The following is a 21,052-nucleotide window of genomic DNA, read 5'->3' as shown; positions in this document are numbered from 1 at the left end:
GAAAGACTGAGGTTAAAAAAATCAGAAAAAGACCTTCACTCTAAGCTGTTGGCTCTTGAAATGCAGACACAAACCAGAGGAAATTCTTCTGCCAAGTAAAATGGCTGGGAAATATGCAGAGTGATCTGCAAAATCTGGTAGTATACAGAATGATGGAAGAATGAACAAAAGAAATCAAATAAAACCCTGAAGGCAGAGAGAGGGGTGTTCTCACCCTACAGCCTGCTCTCCTTTTGCATGCTGACCATTTGTAAGGAGTTGCAGATTTCTCAATTACCAAGTTAAAAAATTGTGATGTTAAAAAGAAATATTGATTTTCTTTCTCAGCCTCTAAGGGTTTTCTCATCTCATTTTCCAGCAGGGAACCTATGAATGGAATACTTAAAAAAAAGCCCCAAACCTTTAGCACTATCAGGAAAGTTCCTAAGCTTTGACACAAAAGAAAAAAACACACATAAAAGAATTTTGAAAAAAACCAATTTATTGTAATTTTATACAAATCAGAACAGTTGTAAAAGAGACTAAATAAAATATCTAAAATAGCAAATTTTCCTAGCAAATTCCTGTGAACCAACATTTAACATATTGCAGCAGAAAATTTTATGAGGCCAGGTTTCTTCAGCAAGCCAAAGAAATGAGTTGGTTTTAAAAGGAAGAGGAAAATAATCTGAGAGTAAAGTGGTTTTGCAATTGGAACCTGAAAAAAGTAGATTCCTACAATGAGATCAAAGGAGAAGTGAACAATTTGACCAATTTAAGCATAGGAAAAGTATAAATTTACAGATATAGAATACAATAGATGAAATAGTTTTAATAAATCTTGGAAAAAATGTTACAAAATTGCAAGCCTCATAAAGTAAAATTATTTAAGAGCTTTAGAAAAAAATACTGCAGGCACATCATATCACAGACCTAAGTTACAAAAACTCAGGTCAAGTATGAATACAACAAAATGCAATAGTGCATATTTGCAATGACTATAGTTATAGTTTCTCTATAGTAAAATCAGGAGGCAGGGTCCTCCCTAGTCTATGCACAAGAATGGAAAAGTAGTTCCCTCTTCATTTGTTAGAGTTTTGGGGGTGTGTGGGTCATAATTTCAATTCTCTGCAATCACAAGGGGTTGAGATGGTCCTGCTCTCACTGCTTCCCACCTACACACCCACTGAGGGTTTCATTACAACTGACTGAAAAAATAAAACAGCAAGAGGAAATATAATTTACTTCCTGCTCCTATTAGTAGATCTTGCACTGCAGGTTTCTGGTAGAGCTGCTAATACCCATGTTTGAGCTCCTGCCTTACAAAGCTTCCAGATGTCACCACTGCAGCCTGCTGGCATCCTGTATGCTGCCTCCAGATGAGCTCCTGACACTCCAGCACTATTTGACCATCTTGTTCCCAACCAAGAACAAGATGACAATTCCATTTTCTTCAGCATTTCTCAAGCAACAAGACAGAAGCGAGAGCAAATCTGCAACTGCGGCCTATTCAGTGAGGCTTTGCTTGCCTATTCCAAAAGACTCAGCTTGGGGATCAGTCACCTTTCACTTGGAGACAAAAATCCGAGGCAGAAGAGTGCACAAAGAAGGCACCAAGAGAAGCTGCCCAGAAAAGCAATCGTGCAGTGATGTCTCTTCATCCCTCATGAAGCAGTTGTCTAATGGCAGCTGCAGCATAGGCACAGATCTGGGGACCAAGGACATGCCACAGGAGGGACAGATGGGGAACCGGCATGTCTTCTACCTCCTACTCAGAGAACAGAAATGACCCCTTTTCCACTCAGCAGCTTTTTGAAAGATAATATGGAAATGAAGTGACATAATTTGCTTGTCTCAAAGCTTTAACCCCTTCTCTTCAGCACCTCTGCAGGTTGTTGGAGAGGTGCAGTCCGTGCCCCACTTCCCATCTGACTGCCACAGCAGGGAAGGGAGAGGAGCCCTTGTGTCCCAGCCCCGTGTGCTTGCAGGCACAACAGCCAAGCAGAGGCCAAGTTGGCAAGACAAGTTGTGGTTTCATCTGCACTGAGGAACTGTGGTTAGGTTTTTGTTGTTTCCCCTGTTTTTAGATTCCTGGTCCTATCCTGTTTGGTTTGGTGAACTCTGGCACATACTGCAGGTGAATCCACTGAAACACAGGCTGTGTTCTTGTTTCAATTGTTATATAACAGTCTCTGCAGTCTCCATGGCTTATTTTGGCCACATGCATGTGCTAAGTTAGAATTACAGGGACAATCACAGAATTGCGATTTAGAAGAAAAATAGCAGAAGACCCTGGTTCTTCAGGTTTTATTGCATTTTAATATGGATTTATAATAAGCATTCTAGGCTATTTTCTTTTTAATTAATTTACTCTATGAATTAATCCAGTTCAATCACTGAGAATATCTCTGCTTCACTTTTGTATAGACTATCACACATTCAATACAGGAGACTACTTTTCAATGCGAACTGAAGGGAAAAATCATCCCTTCTATGCTGACACAAACCATCCCCCATGAATGTAGTGCCAGAGTTGAAAGAAAACCACTTCTCTCAGCATCTTGCAGTTCTGCTTACAGCACAACACTTCCATGTATTTCTCCCACCACTGCTCTCACTGTGGAGAGTGAGACAGTCCCCAGAACACGAATTGCTCAGCTTGGCCCCAAACCCCAATTTGCACATATTCAAGAATAAACAAGACCTTTTCAAAAATCAGTGGATTCTTCATAGCATTTATAGACAAGAGATGATGGTCCCTCTTCCAAAAAGGATGCTGAGTCCTTTAAGTGGTCATTACTATAAAAATATTCCACATCAAACCCCACCACCCGGTTTTCCAGAAACCTTCTTCTCCATCCCAGTGTAGTATGCTGGTATTTAATTTCTCTGTCTGCTTCCCAATAGGATGTATGGAGAATCTAAGAAATTGCTTGTGTGCCTATTCGTGTCTCCATTCAGCACTATATCCACTCTTCTTTACTTCCTCTAGCATTTAACAGGGTAGGATAAAGAGACGCGTACGGCATAAAGAAATATTTCTCCCCTTGCACTGCTGTGGATTTGCTTTCTGTTTGCTTGCTTGGCCTGAAGGAATTTGTCTCAAGTACGGTTTTGGACAAGTAGCTGCGTTAAGCTCTATCCATACCACTTCAGGACAGAGATACAATGTCCAAGCATGAGCTTTGGAGCAAGGATCACTGCATTAAGTAATGAGAGATTTTAATGGCTCCAAAGCCAGAGAAGTGAAATGGTGCATCTCCAACACAACTGATGCCTTTCCTATTTTAAAATAGAAAATATTAGCAAGTTACCTGGTTTAAGAGCATCAGTTCATAGAAGAATTGGGTATCTACTGTACTTCCATGCTGCTTTTTTCAATAAACACAGAACAACTGCAGGGATAAAAACTGCTCCATCTGTTCATGAACATAATTCCTCTGTTTTCTGTTTCCAGCTCATCCTTGCCACATGGGAAGGCGGCTACAACTTGCAGTGCCAGAACCTCCACAGTGCAGGGGAGGCTGATATCCGGGTGAGAGACAGCAACAGCTCAGCCCTCAGCATCCACAGCAATCCTTCCCTCCATGTCCCTGATGCAACACCTCTGCATTCAAGGAGGTTATAAGGATGCTATCAGTAACACCTTTAACATGAGCATTTCAATCCTGTTGGCCAATAGCTGGTAGAGAACAAGTAGTGTAACCTTTTGATTCAATATAGGCGCATTCTTGCAGTGGAGAGCACAACAGGAAATATTTTGAAAAGCCACATATCAAGACCTGTAGTCAAAACAGTATTGCTTGACTATTTAAACAGATAATTAGATCCTTTAAAAACTTTGAACAAAGATAAAAGATCTCAAAGGTAAGTCTTGTTGGATTGTACCTGGACAGTGATTTAAGCCCAGCTGTAAAATCTGGAAACCTGCAGAGACATTTTGCTGGCTTGTCTTGTCTCTAGTTTCAGCCTTTATTTCTGCATCACAGCAATTCCCTGTATTAACCTTCTGTCATTCCCCATATCAGGTTTATTTTCCAGATGACATTAGAGCTCAAGGGCAGAAAGATTGGTTAACTTATACAATTTCTTCCAACCCTTAAAATTTGCCTGTGTTATGGCAAGGAAAAGGTCAGTTAAATATCTTTTCCCATCAACAAGGTGTTTCCCCCCTTTCTATCTGTCTTTAACTGTCCTAGGACATATCCTGAACTCTGATAAAATGTCTCTGCTCTAGAGGAAGATATATTTCATTATATTGAGTATTGAATTTAGATTTTTAAGAAGCTAGCAGCAAAATCTGTTCAGTGCCAAAAAAACCACAAATGGTAGCATCCTTAAAAAAATAAACAAACAAACAAAGACAAACAACAAAACACAAAAAAAACCCCAAACCTAAAAAACCCATAACCCACAAAACTTCACCTTTGAAAAAGAAAAACCCTGAACAATTAGAAAACGCTGCTTCCTCAAAGTTTATGTTTCTTAAACTATATTTTGATAATCATGTATTTATACAATCATATAAAAGATGTGCAGGTTTTTTTCAAAACTGCTCCACTGAAAAGCGAAATAAAATTGAAGCCAGAGCTCATGCTTCTCCATCAATAGCATATTAATGCCTTCTGAGAAGTTGCATGCCTAGGGACTGAAGAAGTACAATAATACTTAAGCTCTTGTATGGACAGATATTGATTTCCTGCTCCTTTGTTCTTGCTTGTACAGGTAGCCAAGGTGCTGTGGTGGTATTATTTTTCCAAAGTAATTGAATTCATGGACACTATCTTCTTTGTACTGAGAAAGAAAAGCAGCCAGATCACCTTCCTTCACGTGTATCACCATGCCACTATGTTTAACATTTGGTGGTGTGTTCTGAACTGGATACCTTGTGGGCAAAGTAAGTGTTTGTTTCTTAACCTGAGGTATAATTTGGCTGTGGCTGGAGGGGAATCACATCACCGTGCAAAGGAAGTGTGTCACTGTGTGATGTGATAGCACCTTTAAGGTTCTCAGCCTTTCTGAACTGCTGATCACCTGCAGACTGCAGTAAAATTAAAAGGATGGTTAAAAGTTCAGGCCAAAAATACCTGAGTGTTAGGCCCTAGATTTTCCACTTAGCCACCACAACCTCTCATATTTACTTCTCTCCAAACCACTTTTAAGCACAACATGACTGAGTAGTGCACAAGAGTGATCACATACAAGACCTACTCCAAAAGCTTATGTAGGGAGGAATCATGATCCTGGTAAAGTCGGTATCAATCACAACAACTGCTATCAATAGCGCTTTTACAGGTTTGACACCTGTATGCATCAATCTGACACTCTGCTTTAGCAGGATACTTTACTTGCTAATCACTAATTAAAATACCAGTTTGAGTTTGTTCTGTTTTATGTGAGAACACATCTCATTCAGGCAGTAAAACCACTGGCTAGCCAGAAGTGATCAATACAGCCTAGTATTCCATGTATAAATAGCAGCATCCTTTTCCTTATTGTATTTTGGGTTAAAAATATTTCACAAAAGTAATCTCTAAACTGCTTGGCTCTTAGAAGGATACTGTAATTGTCATAATTTTCCCTGTTGAGGAGGGTAAGATGTATGGTGCCACAGACTGGTCACCTGGCATTTGTGTGAGTCCAAACAGCAGGGAACTACTTCAGCTCTCTCACAACATGCACACTTTTCCCTGCCCTCACACCGCATCCTGTGGCAGGTATTGTAGAGTTGAGAAGAAAAACAGTTTTTCTGTCAAGCTACTAAAGGGAGTCACCTCAATCTGTTGTAATATTTTGTAAAGAAACTTGTTGCAGGTGTTTTTCAGAACCAAAAGCAGAATTCATGTTTGTTGTCACTTACTATAGGCAAAATCAAAGTAAACCACTGTTACAGGTAGAAGCAGAGATCAAGGATTTCACAGCAAATCTAGGAATAGGAGCTATTTCTAGAGGTCTAAACAAATTAATGGGGTGTTGTGTTTTCTAATGTGTCTGAATCTGGTTCCCACACTTTGCACTAGGTTTGTATTACTCTAATTATGGGACTGAGAAATCATTAGCTAAGTAATTAATCAGTGGAGAAATCTTGTTGCAGCACTGCCATCAAACCCATGAGCATACAGCAGACAGAGTAATGCTGCTACTTCTCTGTAGTCTGTAAAGTACAGAGGGTAAATAACTTGCCCTAGAACTAGTATTCACTAGGTGTAGCTAATAAGAGCAGCAAGATATAATCTGGGATGAAATTCTTGCAAATCTGCATCTAGCAGAAAAGTCATTGAAGAAAACGAACAATGCTCAAACACAGCCACAAAGGAGCTAGTTTAATTCAGAACAAAGCCCTTGCTCACTGTATCAGAGTGCAGGAGCATGGGTGCCTCCCAGGACCTTAAGCTGCCATACTGGCAGCAAAGTCATCCACAGCAGTGTCTAAAGCTTAACCAAATAATTGGTAGACTCCCAGCAAGAAGAAGGTTGAGAGGGAAATTAAAAAATAACCTGTAAACTACAGGATAGAAAAAAAGTGTAGGAGAAGAAAAATATGGGATAAAAATACAATAGTCAGCATAAGAAAAAACCTGTGAGAAGTATCATTCAGTTTGTCAGTTGTCCCTAGCATCTCTACGTATCAGGAATGTCTTTAGCAAGGGAGAAGCATGAAAGGAATACTTAACCATATGCAAGAGACGTCACAAGCAATAACATCTTCTCTCGCTTTTTAGCAGTTGGTATATAAAAAATTTTTTCCCTGATGGATTTTTATAGGCTTCTTTGGACCCACTTTGAATAGCTTTATCCATGTGCTTATGTACTCTTATTACGGACTGTCAGTCATCCCGTCCATGCGCAAGTATCTCTGGTGGAAGAAATACCTCACTCAGGCACAATTGGTATGTATCTATTTTACTTTCAATTGAGCTACCAGAAATCCTTCAAAATGTGAAAGGGAATGAAATTAACTATAAAAAAACATTGTTATTTACAGAATTATAGAATGGAACTATCATACAGCATAAGTCACTAGTGCAGCCTGACATAACTTAATAAAGGAAATTGTGTTCAGAAATTATTTCTACCATACAGTAGAAACCCCTCAGTCCACAAAATGCTGTTATTTTTGAACTCTTGAGTAGAAAATTACTGCTTCTTAACCACAGAAAAACTGATTTAAACTGATTTAAAAGTGATAAAAGCCATCTAACAGAGCCACCTCCAGCCACAGCTCCAAGACCTTTGATCCCTTGGGATTTTTTTAATTTCCTAAGAGTGCCATTTTAACCTAACCCTTACAATACATTCAGAGGTTAGAAAGGCATTGTTTTCAAGAGTACTCAAACTTTCAAAGAGCAGGACTAGTGGACATTGCTGCATCTGATTTAGCTAGCACTAACCCTTTCTCAGCAAATAGTCATGCATAATCTTCCCTCCACAGATCCAGTTTCTGCTCACTATTGTGCACACACTTAGTGCAGCTGTGAAGCCATGTGGGTTCCCTTTTGGCTGCCTCATGTTCCAGTCCTCCTACATGGCCACACTGGTCGTTCTGTTCATAAACTTTTACATTAAGGTAAGCACTCTTCCAAGAGGTCTCTGACAGGACTGGGGAAAATAAAACTTTTTGGATAGCAGCATTGATAGACTCAGATGTAGAATGAGCACCAGGACTTAAAATCTGTTTGTATTAAAATATATGTCACTTAATGATGGATACAGTAGTGCCTATGAGAGAGTTATTCAGTAATGACCTCCTCATTGCAGCTCAGCTCTTCTGCACTTGTATAACAAGTCAGGTACCACATTCAGTACTTAGGAGATTTGAATTTGCTTTGTTGGATAACTTTTTGAGTCTTTGTCCCTCCTTAGAAAAAAAGAAACAAACAACTCTGTGTTGTTTACTTCAACCTCGTTTAGCAGAGACTGTTCCAGCCTGCCTGAATACGTAGAGCTTTTAGTTTAAAGGCTTGAAATTTCTTTTGACATCAAGTATTACAGTAGTACTAGTAAAGTAACATCACCCACAGCAATGAAAAGGGCACAGTGCCCTTAGTGCAGTCTGAAGCAAATATATACATCTGCGTCAACAAACACCAGACAGCTCCATTTACAGTTAACCATAAGTAGTGTTTGGGGAGGGCACTAAATAAATCCAAGTGTTTACTTTGGATTTTGCTTTTATAGACATACCGGAAGGCTCCTTCAAGAACAGCTATAAAGGAAACCCCTATCACAACAGAAATCAAGAATGGTTTTCATAAGGACTACTTTGCTGCTGTCAATGGATTCCAGAACAATAAGAAGGCACAATAAGTGTTTCCTATGATCTTTTTTCCTAAAAAAAGAAAAAAAAAAAAAGAAGAAAAAAGACTGAATTACAAACTTTAGCTTAAAACCTATTTGATTACATTTATCAGTTCTTTGTACCAGACACTTATTAATGTACTGTTATTTAGGTTTTAACAAAGTGAGTAGGATTACTTGTCAAAGATCACCATCAGAACAAAGAAAGCCAAGGTCTTTCTCATATGAAAAAGAAAACCTTTCTGATCTCTAATGCTGACACAAAAACGCCTTATGAAACACTTGATGGATAAATCCATCAATGCCTTCAAAAGGTTAGGACTCTATTCAGACTAACACAGTGAGCACTTTCTGTGCACGTGAGAGGTGGCCAAGGTCAGGAAAATAAAGAGGGCAGAGAGAAAGGTGAGAATCATACCTTTTCCATCACCATACCCCTCTTTTCTTCTTCCCAGCCATTCCCCAAAGCACATTCTCTCCCTGTAGATACCAGCAAGGAGCCCTTTGATCCTGTGGGAGGCCTAGGGAAGAACATGACAGAGAGCAGAGCCCAGGACCACCATCCCATAGTTAACAGACACATGTGCACCACACTCAACTTGCTTGACATATGTGCAACCTGACTGAAATGCCAGGAAGGCTGGCAGAAGCTTGCTATTTCAGGGGGCTGGACTGGTAGCCCTTGGAACTACCCACAGTATCCTATTCTGAACACAGAGCAAAACAAGTCACTTTGGATGCACTAAATTAATAGGAGTTCTGAGTAAATGGATGTTGAAAGAAATAGGAGCTTAGCGACTTAAGGAAGATAAATCCTCTGAGTGTAAATGCGTACAAGTTAATCCTATACAAACACTGCTAATTTGAAGCAAACTGACATGCAACATATTAATAGGCTGGAAGATGCAGAAAATCTTAAAAGTGGATTGAGCAATGAACAAAGCATATTATACTAAGGTCTCTGACTGGAGAAACAGATGGGACTGAGGCACAATCCTCTGTAGGGAAAGCAAGGAGATACTTACTGTCTGCAGTTATAAAAGCGTCTCTCTCACAACAGCCTGTCACATTCCATGCTGCTTCAGTTAGCTGTATTTTCCCCTCCCCACCCCTTGAATGGTTAGAAATTAAGAATACCCAAGGTTGACATTGTAGATCTGCCCTCACCCTTTTCTCACTTAGCCCACTCCATTTCTCTGCTGAAAATAAACACAGACCTTTTTCCTCTCTCATTTTTTCACAGTGAAGTAACTGTGGTCACTTCCATTCTCATTTGTATAAATTCTCTCAAAAAAAAGCCACCTGCCAAAGTCACCCAGCCCAGGATACCCCTTGGAATGAAGCAGTTCTAGAACAGAAACTCATCCTCTCACTCCTGTCACCTTGAAGGGTCCCAGGGCAGGAGGGGAACAAACTGCACGCACAGCCAGCACAGAGAGACCAAAAGGCCACAGAGGGCCTATGTGTGGAGGAGGATTTCCCAAACTGTGCTCTCCAATTCTTTTCCACTTCTAGAGGGTCAGTTATCCCCTTTTTTGATACCATCATTTAAATGATCTGTCATCAGGGGCTCTTGAAGACTGCAGGTGCAAAGACAGGAGGAAGGTTTTTCCCAGGGAGCAGTACGGACAAAGGGCAGCCAACCTTGCCAGGAGCAGCCTGAGAAACTACAGCCATGCAGGCTCACAGACAAAAAGGAAAAGGGCTGAGGAAGTGGTACAGCACAGGGGGAAGAACAGACAGGTTGGTTTGTCCAGGAAAAGCAAGAGGAGAAAATGGCATGAAGAAGGGTGTTTTGGGTCAGAGTTCAGTTTGAATGTGATAGCCACAAAACTTCACTGTCTGAAAGTCAGTGTTTTGCTTTATTTAACATTCAATAAAGAGGGAAAGCAGCAATTTAAAAAAAAAAAAAAAAGATTCACAAAGCCTGAACACTGCATGCATATACTATTTCTCATTAGCCTTTCCAGAACCTTTGCTTTGCAGGCCTTTCTGGTTGATACTGTAAAACTCCCAAGCTGTAAGAAATTTGTGGGTGTTGCTGAAGGTGTTCTACATGGCCAAAAGTAAAGGGAAAGCTTCAGGGCTCTGCAGATATCAACTTGATACTGGAAACTGGGGTAAAGGCAGAGGACTTGGAAAGGGCTGACAAGACAGTGCATTCATCTAAGGCAGGCAACAAAAGGGTCATGTGGCCGAGCACAGATTTTAGGTTGAGTGGAGTCCATAATCTTTTGATGGCAAAGCGTGCATTTGACTATCAAGGTGAACAGCATCAGCACACTAAGTGTCAAAGTTTACTAGAGCAATCAAACCCACAGATATTGTCTTTTTTGTTGTTGAAACCTCATTCAAAAGAAAAGGAAATAAATAAATGCCTTACTTGAAATTCAAAGGGCTGGGGAAAAAAAAAAGAAAAAAGAAAAAAAAAAAAAAAAAAAGGAAAAAAACCTGAGGTGGTCTCACCTTGCAGATCCAGAGCAGCCAGGAAGGCTGGAATCAGGTATGTTTTAAAATTCTTGAGATAAGTCTTAACATCTTCAAAATGCCGCAACTTTGAAGAAAGAGAAGCGTTGACTTTTTAAACTGATTTTCCTGTAACACATAACACTGTAAATAAACAAATTTTACTATCAGGCTGTCTCCACTCCTCTTTAAGGCATCAGATTGCTGGAAAGTGGTTATTTGAGGCTGCTTTTTCAAACTGTTTGAGACGGTTTTCTCAAACTTTTTGAGGAAGTTCTTAGGACATTCACTTCAGTCCGAGAAACAGCCTCGACAACTTTACACACCATCTTTACTGGTGTTCATGTAAAGCTTCCCTGTAGTTTTTGTCCCGCTACCACTAAAAACTTGGTTTTCGAACAAAGGTAATACTGCAATAACTTGTTTGTTCAAAGGTTGTACTTACCTATCAAGTCATCCTTTATTTCTCAGATTGCTTTTAGTTGGAACCTGGTGATACTAAACAGAGGAGAGACAATGAAGAAATCAATCTCAAAAATAACCCTTCTTTCAGCTTGAGAATACAAACGTGGGAAAAGAGATGCAAACACTTGATCCTTCTAGTTTGGGCTCACCAAAGGGTATATATGGGGGGAAAGGGAAGTAAAGGAGAAAGCTACTGAGTTTGATTCACTGTTTTTGGATGTTAGTGACTTCCCAATCTGAATCATGGGTCATTTACCACCACCACGTGCGACCCTTAGAACACTTCCATCAGCGCTGCCTCCATACGATCCTAAACATCCACTGGACTGACTATGTGACCAACACGTCTGTCCTTGAACAGGCAGCAGTCACAAACATTGAGGCCATGCTGCTGAGAACACAGCTGCGCTGGGCAGGGCACGTCTCCAGGATGCAGGACTACCGCCTCCCTAAGATTGTGCTCTATGGGGAACTTGCCACTGGCTGCCGCAAGAGAGGAGCCCCGAAGAGAAGATACAAGGACTCCCTGAAACAATCCCTCAGCCTTGGCCATATTGATCATAACCATTGGTCTACCCTGGCCTCCAATCAGGAGGCCTAGAGACACACCATCTATAACGCTGCTGCTGCTTTTGAGAACACACGCAGGATCACTCTCGAGGAGAAAAGACAACGCAGAACGAATCGTGTCTCATCGATATCACCTGGGGAGTCTTTCTGCTGTGCCTTCTGCAACCGGACTTGTCTATCTCACATTGGCCTTTTTAGCCATCAGCGTGCTTGTAGCAAGCATGGATAGAGCCCTTCTCAAATCTTTGTTCGTGAAGCCTAGCCATGATGATGACTTCCTAAAGGAAGAGGAAGAAGGAATGAGCTTTACTGAAGACCAATCCGGGAACATTGAAATGAAAGAAGATAAATCCAATTGCTGTAGAGTGCCAAGACTCATTTCTACAAGGTTTCTCTCACAGTCTGATTTTCAGTAGCACTTTCTCAACTCTTCCTCACGATAAACAAAAGTCACCCTGTAATGTATGACCAGCTTGCTGTGTTTGGCTCCAGTATACAAGAGCTCTCAGCTGTTCATAGAAACATGTCTATTTTCCAGTGCACTACTCCTTTAGACACAGTCTAAAAGACACAGTCCTACTCCTTGCAGAAGTAGGACTGTTCCAGTGTGCTCCAGTCAACATCAGCACAACTTACTGAGAAGCAGGGCAAGCTGTTCCGAGGTCGGGGCAAACACAGACACACAATTCCTCTGCCTGTTTCCAGCCACACAGGACATCCTTTTCTCTGGCTTTGAGCAGCCTTGACACTAGGTAACTGTAGCCCTCCAGACCTTGGATGGACCATTGCGCTGGTACAGACTGTGTAGGTAAACAAGCACTTGGCACAGCATCACCCCCTTAAAGAGGTACAGCATAAAGATACCAGGGGTTATAACCAGTTTAATATTTAACTCTGTTAAGAGCTTAAAATGCATAAAGCAGTTGTCCTTAACGTGCACTTTGTATTTCTCGGGGGTTTTTTTCCTGATGCACACTTTTTTGCATCTCAGGATCCACATCCTCTTTGTTGTTCTGGCTCAGAAGTGTTAAGGAAACTGAACAGGTTGAAAGCTGAGCTATATCTATTTGCACTGAAAGAAAGAAAATAAAAGAAACACCTGGATTAATAACACTCTTAAAAGTGTAAGCGAGAAAGCAAAGGAAACCTGGCCAAGGTCAACTGCCTGCCTTCCAAAAGGAAATATGGTAACCCAGTTACAGGTCTGTCATAGAAACCAAATTACCACTTTAGACCTTCAGCAGGTTTAGGCTCAAACATGCTTAATGGACCCAACAATGCAGGAAGCTGTATGAGATGGACTGTTCAAGGTCAGAAAAAGCCATTCCTGTCCCAGATGTTGTCTCCAAACAGTACTGCTACTGACTACAAATGGAAAGACTATCAGTAAACTCCAAATTTTTCACCTCCGGCAGTTTACAGGTTACCAAGCTGGAACTCACTGAGCTCAAAAGCTGAAATGTTTCATATAAAGGCATAGACACCTTCTACTCCTGCAGTTCTCTTAAGAGAACTGCAGGAGTAGAAGGTGTCTAAGTGGTATGACATCCCATTCTGCCAGCACACATGAAGAGGGAGGAAATGTAGCAAAACAAGGGTTGCTACACACTACTTTGTTGTGCTGACAGCTTAAATGTTTAGCAGTTTGAACTTAGAGAACAATGAATCCAAACACCTCAGATACGGAAAAAACCAATCATTATTGTGGTTTGAAAAGAAAATTAAAATAAACCTGAAAAAAGAGAGAACGTTAAACCAGAGGGACACATCCCATCCCACCCTCTTCCTATTTCAAACCTTCCCCTTGGAGATGTAGATGAGCCAGCCCTAAAGAGGCCAAGGCAACATCCACCCCAAAGATGATGACACATGCCCCAGGGGTGTGAATTCTCAATTTTCAACACTGTTTCTGTGGCTTTGCAGAATTCAGTATATAAGAACATCCACAATATGGCCAGCTCATCTCAATTCATAGGTCTAGTTCTCATCAAACACCTTAATAGACCTGGTTGCATCATCACATTTGGCCAGGTAATGAGAAATAAAACCATGGAACATAGACATTTACGTGGGAACTACTAGAAGGCTCACCTTGGTACTGGAAGCAACATTACAAAAGGCATCCCTTTACTTTCATTAGTGAGAACTCTGGTTGACAATAAGAAGCAAGAGGGCAGTTCAAGCCTTATCACACCCCTAGGGCTAGGACCTTGCATGACTACTCAGGTAGTAAGAGCCACAAATTTAGGGCCAGGTACAGCCAGGCAATAGGAAGACCTGCTCGGATTATTCAGGCTGATATCTTAAAGCCTATTTTGATTAATGTCACTTCTGGTAGCACCACAGCATACCGACACACTAGTGGGACAGAACATGCTGAAAATTCTGCTACTGGGATGCCAAACTAAAGAGTTTTACCAGACAAGAGCAGAGCTGTTCACAGAAGTTAATGTTTCATCTTCCAAAAGTCACTGTGGCTGAGTGCTTTGAGAGCCTAGATTCAAAGAGGAGCTGTAAAGACTTTTTAAAGACATTGAGAAGCAGCAGGAGGATGCAGCAGAGTCAGGGCCAGACCGCAAAGAAACAAATGCAAATTAGAGAATGTGAAATCAGGGTTACAGCCTTTAACATTGTGAATAGGAGAGGGTAGACCAGTGGATCTGGAGCTTTGGAAAGGGCAGGGTTGAAGCAGTCTTTTCTTTTAAACCATCCCAGAAAGAAAGCACCAACCACTCCTTGATGTGGATAAACAAATTTCATCTCATGCCAACTCCAGTCAGGAGTACTTAAGCTAAAGGAATAAGCATAAAATGGTAAAGCAAGAGCAACAGTAGCTTCTTGCTGTTCTCTGTGCAGGTGCTACCCTGCATGACCTTGTCAAGAAGGAACAGCATCACCCTGCTCTTTCAGGGGTGAAACAAACCCCTGTCAGGGTTTAGGCTTTTGTTATGAAAGTACATTGCGTGCAAGGGATGACTCCCTCCACTCTGAGGTTGGTTTATAGGGTAAGCAGATAGAAACCCAAAGCTTGGAAACATGGCATGTTCCCACAAATTCATTACGGTGCCCTAGCACTAATGCTGTGTCTGCAACAGTGTGTGAAGAGCAATATCATCTGGGGAACTCTGTCAAAGCATAGAACAATATTAAAGAGCATAGTTTATCTGTTCTTGCTTTCAAGAGATTTTATTGGTATTTTGTCTAGGAAAAGCTATGCCTAACACATCCCATGCAAGGTACACAGGACTCCAGAGTCCCTTTCCAGACATGCACAGTGCATCATTTTGAAGGAAACAAGACTGTTATTCTATGCAAACAATATTTTACTTAGTACCAATCATCAGAACACTTAAAGTAAGGCAGTATATCCATCCGTTTGGTGGCCAAATCATTATCTTTAGATAATTTTTAAAATTTCTTTTATATTTAATGGACCCATATTGCAATTTTTCAGAAAAAGTTATCAACACAGAGATCATAACTGGATCACTTAACAGTGTATATTCTTCTTAGAAAAAAAAAAAACACCTCAACGTTGATGGTTTTTCCTCCCCTTTTTTTCTTTCCATTTAAAATAAATTGACATCCTTCACAGAACTATCTTCTCTGTGCTGCATACACAAGGTGCTCAAATTTTAAGAGCAATAATGAATTCAGGGGTTTGCTAGTCAGAAGAAATGACAAACACATTGCTTTCTTCTGCCTTCTTCACTGGGTGTTCATGCTGCAGGGAAGAACAAAATAAAGGGTAAGAAAGCATTTCAAAAGTTTGTGCAAACATTGAAATAGTACAAGGTAAGAAACTGCAAAAGGTCCTGGAGGCACATTTAGACTCAGCTTTTAATTCTCAAGCACCTACCCTCAAACAAGTGCTGCAGGATAAGCAGCTCCCATGACATGTTTGCCCCTTTCTCAGCCCTGCTCTCTTTCAAAGTGTCCTTCTCCAGGAGCACCTGTGTCCCTCAGCAACTCAATGCTCATAATGGAAACTTTTCCCTTTGGAAAGGCTCAGGATTCCAGCTTTAATAGCTAAAAGAAACAAGCCATTGTTTTTCAGCATCTTTTCTAAAATGCCATGCCCAGTGCACTGGGGTGACCACCATTGTTCCTTCAACACAGGGAGTTTTCTTCAGTCCTATGCAGTGCAGACACATGATGTCACACACATCATAGTAATCCATTGCTCTTATTGCAGGATTGTTAGACTCCCAAAGCCCTCAGATCTGTGCTTAAAAGCTGGAACAGCAGCAGTAGAAAAAGGACACGCCCATGTGATGGGGTGAACCAGATAGAAACTAAGCATTGTATCTAAGTTAGCAAAATATTCAGTTTAACTACAAATTCAAACAAGGGCATAAGTTAGTGATTAGACTCTGAAGAGTTTAAGAACTTCAACAGATATTTAATCAGGATACAAAGTAAATGAAAAAAATTGCTTTTTAGAAATCAAACTTGAAGGCATCAAGGCTAGAAGTTGCCAGACCCAAAGAGCAGATGCAGGGTGTTGCTTGACTCCAGAGCTCTTAGCCACAGGTTTTCATGGATGCACAGCTCCAAGGGCAAATGCACTAAGAATCACTAGCTACACAGGAAACACCCTTAGGATGAACAAATTCCCAAATTGTGAACCCTGGAAAAACATCACAATCTGATAGCCTTTGTCCTTACCTTCTCCCTTAGGGAAGTGCTTTTTTACCACTTCCCCTAGTTCACAACTGTGCAAACACTGCTTTCTCAATGCTTTCCATGCATCAGGACTAGAGGTCCCACAAAGAACCAGCCCCCCAAAACACAGGTTTCCCCTCTGAGGAATTCAGTTTCATTTTCTCACTTCCAACACTTAAGCAGAGCTCAGTCCACTACCCACACAGCTTTTGTATCACATGTACATACAGTTGTATTCTGGATACTGTTGGTAAAACTCTTCGCTGATTCACCCAGGGCTGAGTCAACAGACTCAATTCTGAAAGAAAAGCAAGCTTGGCTAGTTTCTCTGTGAAGCATTAGTACTTACTGATGAAATTTGAACAGATATTTACCATTAAAAATAAGTCTGAGAACTGCAACTTTTTACCCAGCATTTGCATCAACAGTATGTTTAACGTAAGAAATGATCATCTTGTTTCACCTCCTCTGACCTCTAGATAAAGTCACATCCCAGAAGTTCATTGCACCTTGTTCCAGATCCTGATATGGGTCTCTTGAGGTATGTACCCTCCCACACAGCTTCCCACACAGAGTCCCTCACTGCACTCTAGTTCCAATTGAAAACCCTCAACAAGGCTCTGTCAATGGACACCAAGTAGAGATGCCATACAGGTTTTAAAATCCTTTTTCATGTACCAGCAAGAGTACTGTCAGCCTAAATAATGCCCTCTATGACCATTAAAGGACTTGTGAGTATGCAAGACAGCTGGCAGAGATGTACCTCTGTTTTTGCTGGTTGCAGAAAGAATTCAGCTTGAGCAGATGTGCATTCCAGAAGTCCTAAAAGAGACGCAAAGGAAACCCCCGTTACTTGGGAAGGAGTGCCTCACTAGGCTGATACACAAGAAGTCATACTCACCACTGCATCCTTCTCCATGTTTGCCAAAATTTGAGTTTCCTTCTCAAGACTGGAAAGCTCGTCAACAACAATCTTCTGGAAGGTGTCAAGTTTATTCAGCCTAGTGATGGAGAACAGAAACAAGTCTGACACTTGAACATGCAGTCACACGAGGTGGACGACAACCCCTTCAGCACCAAGTCTAACTTAGGCAGAAGCAAATGTCCCTGCTGGACTACATGGGGCAGATTTGCCTCCCAAATACTTCTTCCAGCCTCCAGGAAGTTCAGCAGAGATTTCCCAAGCTGAAGAATTCTCTAAGGTGCCTTCCGACCCAAACCATTCTACAATTCCATCTTGACACAATTTCCAACAGATTTTCCTGCCATGGATTTGATATACTCAGTGTTGTCATAGGATGCCATCAATTTCTAAGCCTTAACCAGCAACACCCTTATTCAGTTGGGTTTGCCACTATTCCCATGGCAGTGTGGTAGGACAAATTTGGCACAGCTCTTTCTCCACTATCCTGTGACTCTGGTTGGATCCAGGTTACTTATTTAGCAACATCAAAACACAGCAGCAGCTCACTGCCATCAACTCTTATCTTCCACCCCAAAACATTATTTTTTTCTTTTGGAACTCAAACTCCTCCATGTGCCTTAACAACAAGCAAATTGAAATCACAGAGGTCCTATTGATACTAGGAATTTTTCACTTTAAGAGCTATTATTTCATACTACTTTGTTCTAAATCCTGTAAACTGACTGTGTAGTGGATACAGAGGCCTGATAGACTTTATTACCTCTTAGTCTGTGCTTGTACTTCACTTATAATAAATCCACAAATATTAGAATTGGGTTTTTTGTCTATCTTCTGAGAAATTTGACAACCTATAAAGCAAAATGACTTTCTTAAAGCCCAAGATGTTGAATGCCTGTATAGCCCACTTCTGGTACTTATTTCATACACATGGAAACAATCTACAGAAATGGGTCTATAACAGATCCCTTTTATTCTCCCTCACTTCATTAAGAAAAGCAGAATCTGACTTCTTTCTTAAACAACTTAGAAACAGAAACACAAAGGTGTAACAAGAGAATTTTTAAACAGATATGTGAACACTGATGACAACCAGAAGATAGTCCAAGGACTGCTTCATCAACTGCTTGTAACTCAAGCTTGCTTTTTGCATTGAATAATCCATCCACTCTCCCTCTACAGGAAAAATCAGGATCAATCTCAGGAGCTACACTTCTGAAACTTTTCTGTGTAGAAAAACAAACAAACAAAAGGGATACACAGAAGTTATTTTGCCTTACAAACCGTAAGTGCAGTAGCTGACTTTGAGGTTTGCTTTCCATATCAATCAAAATTTACACAAAATTGAAACTGTTTTCAGCCAGCACCAGACAGCTTACCTGCACTCGTGTATCTGGTTCAGCAGGGCAGACAAGTTCTTCTCCGAAGACCTCAGGGCATTCTGTGTGCTGATCTCCATCCTTTTGTACCGGGTCTAGCCACAGGATGCACCATTACGGATGGGCAATGCCCCAGGTCAAAAACTATAAGTCTAGTTCGCAAAACCTTTCCCTGGATTGCAAACCTCTCTGTGGGCTGCCATTCAGCTTAGAAGAAACCATCATAGGTCAAATTTAAACAGCAGTGAGATGACACATAGATACTACAAATATGAACTGGTTTCAATCAGCCACACTAGTTACATCAACAAGCCCCTGTGTAACCCAGGAAACTTCAGGTCAGGGTCACATTATCCAGTCAGTGAAGAGGCAAGCTTCACCTATGCTTCAACACACTTAACAGCTGCCCAAAACCAGGTCTTTGTTAGCACTATTTCAGGTCAACATTTATACAGGCGGTGTGCATTTTAATCTTAACTGATTTCTGAATGCAACCACCTTCAGCCTTGGTTTAATGTCCACATTACTTGTTATAGCTAAATCAACAGCAGCAGTTGGTTGCTTGCTTTTAAAGTAGGTCTATATAGTTGAGTGAACCAAGAATAGACAGCTCACTACAAATTGTGCAGCCAACACCTCCTTATGTATCTATGCATGTTCTAGTGAGTACATACAGCCTGTATTGCTTTCTGGTTTTCATAATGAAAAAGTTGCTTGGTCTTACATTTCAGCGAAACTGCTCTGTGCCCCAAAAGGGAGTTCTTTTATTTTTGATATGTCATCATGAGGAAAATGACCCACAGTTCCAGCATAGGTACACTGCCACTACACTGGGTTACCTTTCGAAAAGCTTTAATCCCTCCCCTCTGAGGAAAGTATTTAAAATGCCTAACCAAGTCTGATGTTCCAACCTACATGTAGAGACAAAGAGAAGGAAAAACCTAATTAAAGCTTCCTTTATGTCTTCCCTGTAACATTTCTCAGAATACACAGGTTATGTAGAATACTTCCAAGAGCTCCAGACCAACAAACACTTCAGCCAAAGCCCTGATCTTGGGCAAAAAAAATACATATGGGATATTTACATCAACTCCTCTGGAGATACAAAGGTAATTTCACATAATTGAAAAAAAATAAAAATTGCCACACACAGTAAGAGAACACACATTACCCAGAACAGTTTCTTCATTTGGTCAACAAAGGTTTCAAATGCAGTAATCACTCCTGTGTGACTGAAGTCTTCATGTTGCATCTTAGAAAAAAATACATCATCCACACTATCATCCATTTCATGACCTAGGACGAAGTGTATGACCAGTTAGCATCATGCTGGAGGGTATATTGGAATATAAGCCTTCCTGCTATGGAAGGGTTTGTCATTCGTGTGAGCAGCAACTTTTGTTATAGAGTTGGAATTTGAGTCTTGTTCTTCTAGAGCTCACAGGCAGGAGGAAAACTGGCCCCAAACTCCACTAAGAAATACTTGTCAGCAGCAAGGAACAAGAGGCACAATAGAGCAACACGTAGACCAGTATATTTACAGATAGTGAGGCAAAAGCACAACACAAAGGAATCAAAAAAAAAAAAGGAGTTCACCACTGTTTTCCTGTCTTCTACTTAGTCATTGCAAAGAAAGTCTAACCCCCTTGTGTTTGGAGTTAGTAATGTTTTGCAGTTACTCTTTTTACATTATCTGCATGCCTTTTTTTTTTCCCAACTCCCATGTTTGCTGGGTTTTTTGTTTTTTGTTTTTGTCTTTTTTTTTAATAGCTCTACCCAATCACAATTCAGGAAGACTAGAAAGTGTGGACATCATTGAGCAGCTTACTGAGTGGAACCCAAATTTCCTCCTTCACACCTCTACATACAGTTCCAATGACAGTGATGCAATATGCACCTTCTGTTAATTTTGGACTTTGGAGAAGGTAGCCTTGCTACAGATACATCTCTTCAAGCTTTCATATGACTATGATTTCTACTATAAGAAAAGCTGAAAGCATTTAAACACTTCACCTTAATTGCCAACCTGACTTTACCTTTTTTGATCTCCACTTCCTCTTCTACTGAATCAAAAATTTTCCTTGGTTTATAGTTAGTGTCAGAAGATGCATGATTTGTCTCCCAGCTGGAAACTTTAAGTTTTTTTGCGACAGTGCCTTCTAATATATCTGGGAGGATAAGAGAAAATATTTCAGAAAAGATCAGTTCTTCTTCATGAGGTACATGACAGTACCTGCTCAAGCAGAAACCACCACTGGAATTACCAACGCTTCAGAAAAGCAAGAAACTTCATTTTAGGGTCTGAAAT

At 40.7% G+C, this 21,052-nt stretch overlaps 2 protein-coding genes across 3 annotated transcripts in view; one reads left to right on the top strand and one right to left on the bottom strand.

Annotated features, from left to right (window-relative positions):
* The window catches only part of ELOVL2 (ELOVL fatty acid elongase 2), a 49,725-nt gene extending 38,812 nt beyond the window's left edge, over positions 1-10,913 (top strand). For both annotated transcript variants that reach the window (XM_050314817.1, XM_050314903.1), the window contains exons 4-8: positions 3,437-3,514; positions 4,705-4,876; positions 6,745-6,869; positions 7,412-7,546; positions 8,158-10,913. In XM_050314817.1, coding sequence (XP_050170774.1) covers positions 3,437-3,514; positions 4,705-4,876; positions 6,745-6,869; positions 7,412-7,546; positions 8,158-8,286 — 639 coding nt within the window. In that variant the 3' untranslated portion in view covers positions 8,287-10,913. The remainder of the gene's footprint in view (positions 1-3,436; positions 3,515-4,704; positions 4,877-6,744; positions 6,870-7,411; positions 7,547-8,157) is intronic.
* Positions 10,914-15,442: 4,529 nt separating this feature from the next.
* Positions 15,443-21,052, bottom strand: part of SYCP2L (synaptonemal complex protein 2 like) — a 28,813-nt gene continuing 23,203 nt past the window's right edge. Inside the window, exons 30-36 of the mRNA XM_050331010.1 lie at positions 20,781-20,912; positions 19,916-20,040; positions 18,745-18,839; positions 17,345-17,444; positions 17,207-17,265; positions 16,672-16,741; positions 15,443-15,502 (exon numbers count right to left, since the gene is read on the bottom strand). Coding sequence (XP_050186967.1) covers positions 15,443-15,502; positions 16,672-16,741; positions 17,207-17,265; positions 17,345-17,444; positions 18,745-18,839; positions 19,916-20,040; positions 20,781-20,912 — 641 coding nt within the window. The remainder of the gene's footprint in view (positions 15,503-16,671; positions 16,742-17,206; positions 17,266-17,344; positions 17,445-18,744; positions 18,840-19,915; positions 20,041-20,780; positions 20,913-21,052) is intronic.

The sequence above is a fragment of the Myiozetetes cayanensis genome, unplaced genomic scaffold (assembly GCF_022539395.1).
Source record: "Myiozetetes cayanensis isolate MyiCay16 unplaced genomic scaffold, myiCay2020 scf1, whole genome shotgun sequence".
In the NCBI taxonomy this organism is placed as follows: domain Eukaryota; kingdom Metazoa; phylum Chordata; class Aves; order Passeriformes; family Tyrannidae; genus Myiozetetes; species Myiozetetes cayanensis.
This window is presented reverse-complemented; position numbering and strand designations above follow the sequence as displayed.